At 37.0% G+C, this 5,214-nt stretch overlaps 1 protein-coding gene across 1 annotated transcript; it reads left to right on the top strand.

The window, feature by feature from the left end:
* Window positions 1-2,717: 2,717 nt before the first annotated feature.
* Window positions 2,718-4,371, top strand: LOC127132657 (uncharacterized). Its single transcript, XM_051061616.1, has 3 exons — window positions 2,718-2,899; window positions 3,769-3,885; window positions 4,011-4,371. Exons 1-3 carry the CDS (start codon window positions 2,825-2,827, stop codon window positions 4,164-4,166), a joined length of 348 nt encoding a protein of 115 aa, XP_050917573.1. The 5' UTR covers window positions 2,718-2,824; the 3' UTR covers window positions 4,167-4,371.
* The last annotated feature ends 843 nt before the right edge of the window (window positions 4,372-5,214 follow it).

Genomic DNA, 5,214 nt, shown 5'->3' with positions numbered 1-5,214 from the left:
AAGATGATCCACAATGGTCAGATGAGGTCAACCCAGAAGCAGAAGCAGAAGTGGACGTCGTTGATGAAGAAGAAGAGGAGACCGAGATACATGTTGATCACATGCTGAACAACGACGATGAAGATGATGATCAACCACCACCAATACCTCCTAGTCATGTCTATAATCCGCCTCAACATATGACAAATATGGATCTTCACGACAATGAAACATCCAACAATGTTTTCTATAATCCGTATCCGAGATCAGAAGGCGAATTAAAGGTGGGAGACATGTTTCGTGCCAAAGAAGAATGTGTTCTGGCTATCAAAAAATTCCACATGAACAACTCTGCTGATTTTACAGTGAAACGCACTGATTCTAGAAGGTATGTTATTGAATGTCGTAACATGCTTTGTAAGTTTCGTTTGGCTGCGTCTTACAAGAAGAAAAATGACTCTTGGGAGATCGCTTCAATATACCCACCTCACAGTTGCATTGCAACTAACGTTGAACAAGATCACCATAAACTAAGCGCAACGTTGATATGTCAAGACATTCTGCCGTTGGTTAATAAAGACCCATCAGTGAAGGTGAGTATAATTATATCCCATATCAGATCAACATATAATTATACTCCATCTTACAAGAAAGCCTGGATTGCGAGGACAAAGGTTGTTGAACAAGTTTTAGGCAACTGGGAGGATTCATACAAGGAATTGCCACAGTTTTTATGGGCACTAAAAACATATGTCCCAAGAACTGTGGCAATTATGGGGACATTGCCAGCGATGATGCCAGACGGAACCTGTGCTATGGGTAATAGAATCTTTCACCGTCTCTTTTGGGCATTTGACCCGTGCATCAAAGGTTTCGCATTCTGCAAACCTATTATTCAAATTGATGGGACTTGGTTATACGGAAAATACAAGGGTACTTTGCTCATGGAGGTTGCACAAGACGGAAACAACAATGTTTTTCCCATTGCCTTTGCTCTTGTTGAAGGTGAAACGACTGGTGGATGGGGTTTCTTTCTTCGACATCTCAGAACGCATGTGGCTCCACAAGCCAATCTCTGTTTGATTTCTGATAGACATGCTGCCATTGAGAGTGCCTACAACAACCATGACAACGAATGGCATGCTCCTCCTTCTACCCATGTCTATTGCATCAGATACATTGCACAAAACTTCACGCGTGTTATAAAAGATAAGAATCTTTGCAAGAAGGTGGTGAATGCTGGGTATGCTCTAACTCAACCGTCATTTCAATATTATCATGATGAAATTAGACTGTCTAATGAAGACGTAGGGAGATGGCTAAATAACATACCAGTAGAGCAGTGGACAAGGGCATTTGACAAAGGTTGTCGATGTGGCCACATGACAACAAACCTTGTGGAATGCATGAACGGGGTATTCAAAGGAATTCGAAATCTGCCGATAACCGCCTTGGTAAGATCAACCTATTATAGGTTGGCTTCTACGTTCACAACCAGAGGTGAAAGATGGAGTGCAGTGTTAATGTTCAGGCAAGTATTCAGTGAGTGTTGCATGAAGGTCATGAAAGAGGAGAGCATCAAAGCTAGCACACACGCTGTAACAGTCTTTGACCGTCATAGGCAAAATTTCAGCGTCCATGAAACAATGGACCACAACGAGGGGATACCAAATTTAGCCTACGCTGTTAGACTAAACAGAAGTTGGTGCGATTGTGGAAAACTTCAGGCCTTCCGCATACCTTGCTCCCATGTCATTGCAGCATGCGCTTATACTCGTCAAGATGCCCACATCTATTTATCTGATATGTACAAGGCCGATACCGTCATGAATGTATATAATCAAAGCTTCTCAGTACTACCAATGGGGAATTACTGGCCTCCATATGAAGGTGATATTGTTTGGCACAATGACGAGATGCGTAGAAAGAAAAAAGGAAGGCTAAACAACACACGTATCAGAACAGAGATGGATTCCACAGATAAAATGATAAGATTATGTAGTATCTGTCGTCAACCAGGACACAACAAGAACAACTGTCCCAATCGAGGAGCATCATCTAGGTCTTAAGCTTTTTGTAACATTGTATTTCTGTAACCTTCAATCATTATATATCATTAAGTTTTTGTTACAACGAGGTTCACAACAAACATCAGTACAAAATAACCTATATGAAAACAGAAATATTTCTAACTGATTACAACAATCAAATTGATGTCCTCTCGACCAAACATCATTTCCCTAACATCCTTATCAGTCTTCATTCGCACCCAACCAAAGATACTGTCAAGTCTCTCAATACTTCTAATTTTTCCCCCTTCTGGTATTTTTCCATCTAACCAACGAACCAACTCTCTCTTCAGTTGATCGAACGTAGTGATGTTCCAGAACAACATCAGCATCTGAGGTTTGTCTCTCGCATAAATCACCTTTCCGTATCGGCGAGGAACACCAAACATGATTGCCAAATGATTATATGAGATGTAGAACAATTACTCACACAACACATCTATTTATAACACAAAAATAACATTTTAGAAGGAGTCTCCAATTGAATTGACGCCTCCTCTTAAACCCTACACAGGTGCCCTAGCCAATCCAATTGGCGCCTCCATTCAAGTTTTAAGAGGAGTCTCCAATTCAATTGACGACTTCTCCTAAAAGTGGGATAGTTTGAAATTTTTTTTGAAACCAAAGATATTTTGGGAATTTTCTTTAAAAAGTGGGCTATTTTTGTAAAAATTTCTAAAATTGAGACCCAGGGAAAATAAAAGTGCACTTGGTTCTTTTGTTTTTTTAGTTTTGTCACAATCATCGTTGGGTTCTTCTTCCTCTAAACGCTTCACATGGAAAATATGAGAAATCAAATCACTTTTGAGGCGGTTTTTAACAGAGCCACCTTTGACGAAGATCGAGTAGAGGTTCTTTCTTTTCAACTTTAATCCAATTTCTTCCCCTTTCCTTTGTTATTCAACTTCCCCCAAAATCTTTGAATTTTTGTGCCTTAATCCATTCTCAGCATTAAGTTTCGGTTACTTGTGTATTTTTCTAGATTGATCAATGTGGATTGATCAACATTTGAGTTAAAATTCTGTTGATATTTGTATATCAAGAATCAAGGATTGTGAAAGAATTTCAGTGAATTTTTATATAACAAGAATCAAAGTGTGATTCTGTTTATTAATAGTGAATTGTTAAAACCAGAATCAGCTTACAAGTTATAGAATATCCAAGTGTATTTTTTTTCTTTTTTATGTCAATGAGGTTAATTGAAATGCTTCTTGAAATGCTTATGTGTTTGGTTCTGATGACTAGTAATGAAACCCTAGTTTTAGGCCTTTGAAACTGGGCAATATTTGAATTTAGGGTATTTGTGATCAAGGTTCTAAACAACCAGTCTCATAAAAGCTTTCGCTAGTTGCGGTGTGAATTAACCAAAATTTGTTCTTTATCCCAAAAACCGTGAATAATGGTATTGGTATCGGCACATTCTGATTCCGTTTTGTCGCGACTGTTTTTTAAAACCTTGTTTGTCGCAGCTGTTTTCGCGGACGGTTTTGTCGCGGCTGTTTTCACATTTCATACAATATCCCCTGACTTGAGCAAATGGAAAATACAAATGGTTTTGAACATAAGGAACAACTTCAAAGAAATTCAAAGTTACCTGTTGTTTTGTTGAGATAACAATGTTTTGATTCCTTCAATAAGTTCAGTGTTAAAGGTTACTGGCTGTGAGGTTGTTTATATTCTCTTCGGATCATTAATGTGAAATAACTGAATTTTGTTTCAGCTGCATTTCAAAAAGCAAGATGCTGCTGCTGACATTTTGGACCTCTATTCAAAATTTGTGATTGCGAGGGTTGGAACTAGGACTCGGTCGTGCGATTTGCGGTTACATTTGATGAAGGTTTGAGACAAAATTCTGTGTCATTTGTATATAGAAAATGAAGGGTTTGTCTTGAAAACTAGCATGTTCATATTCTCATTGTTCCATGTTCTCTAACTTTACATAGTTATTATAATTATATTCAGGAGATTTCAGGTATGCTGACTTCTCTAAAAAGTGAAGCAACACATCCTGCAGTATCTCCTGAGACAACCAGCGAGTCGTCCAGCGAGTTGTTCAGCGAGGAGTCGTCCAGCTCAGGAACAGAAGCAGTAGATATGGTAGACAGTTTTCTGGCTTGATAGTTGATACTTGACAGTGGATGGCGACTGTATTTTTTGTTTAGCAGGTACTCTCCTGCAATAAAGGTAGTTTGTTGTAGGATTAGCAGGGTTTACCTTTGGTTTGACTCAGATGGCAATGCATGTGCTGATTCAATTCAAGTTGAATTTGTTGAACTTTCAGTTTTAATGATTCTTTGAAGATCGAATTCAGATTATGCGGCAATCATTCTTTGTTCTTGGTTTGGATCATTTTGGCAGCATACTGGTAGATTAAAGTCTAATTAGATTTTTTTAAATAGAGAAAACCTTTTTTTAATAGTTTATTTAGCCTTAAAAAGTTCTATTAAAGAAAGACTTTTTAGACTATAAGTGTTCAATTTGGCCATACCATATTTTGAGGCACTGTCTCCTGTGCGAGTAAAATAGATTTCATCTATTTGCCCCCCCCCCCCAATAATTTAGGGGGCTTGCTACAGTTTAAAGATTTTTTTTTTGAAAAAACTGGATTATTGATTTCCAAAACATACTGTATTGAAAAAATAAGACTATATACTGTTGTAGCAGTTTAAAACTCCAGCTAAATAATCCTCCTAAATTGTTAAAATGAAGGATGAAATTTTATTCTCTCACGTGAGAGACCTATTTAACTCGTCCACAAGAGACAAACCCATATTTTGAGCTTTATAACTAATAAACTCATGTTTTAAAAATATCATTTTGATAATCATATTTTCTTTATCAACTCATAGCTCGTTTTTATTGATTTATAATATATTTGACAAATTATTTAAGTTTTTTTTTTTTTTAAATAGAGAAAACATTTTTAAGAGTTTATTTAGCTTTTAAAAAGTCGGATTAGTCTTAAGGGTATGTTTGAATTGATGGTATGTGATGCAATGGAATGAAGTGATAACTAATGAGATTCTATTGTTTGGATTTGTAAATAATAGATGGAATAGAATGGAACATGATGAAATCCATTCTATCCAATTCCATCCAAATCTCTATTTTCTTTCCATCCAATTTGGGGAGTAATTCAAATGCTGTAAGTGGTTAACACGGGGTA

Source organism: Lathyrus oleraceus, chromosome 3 (assembly GCF_024323335.1).
Source record: "Lathyrus oleraceus cultivar Zhongwan6 chromosome 3, CAAS_Psat_ZW6_1.0, whole genome shotgun sequence".
NCBI lineage: Eukaryota > Viridiplantae > Streptophyta > Magnoliopsida > Fabales > Fabaceae > Lathyrus > Lathyrus oleraceus.
Note: the sequence above shows the minus strand (reverse complement) of the source record. Positions and strands in the feature narration are given on the sequence as shown.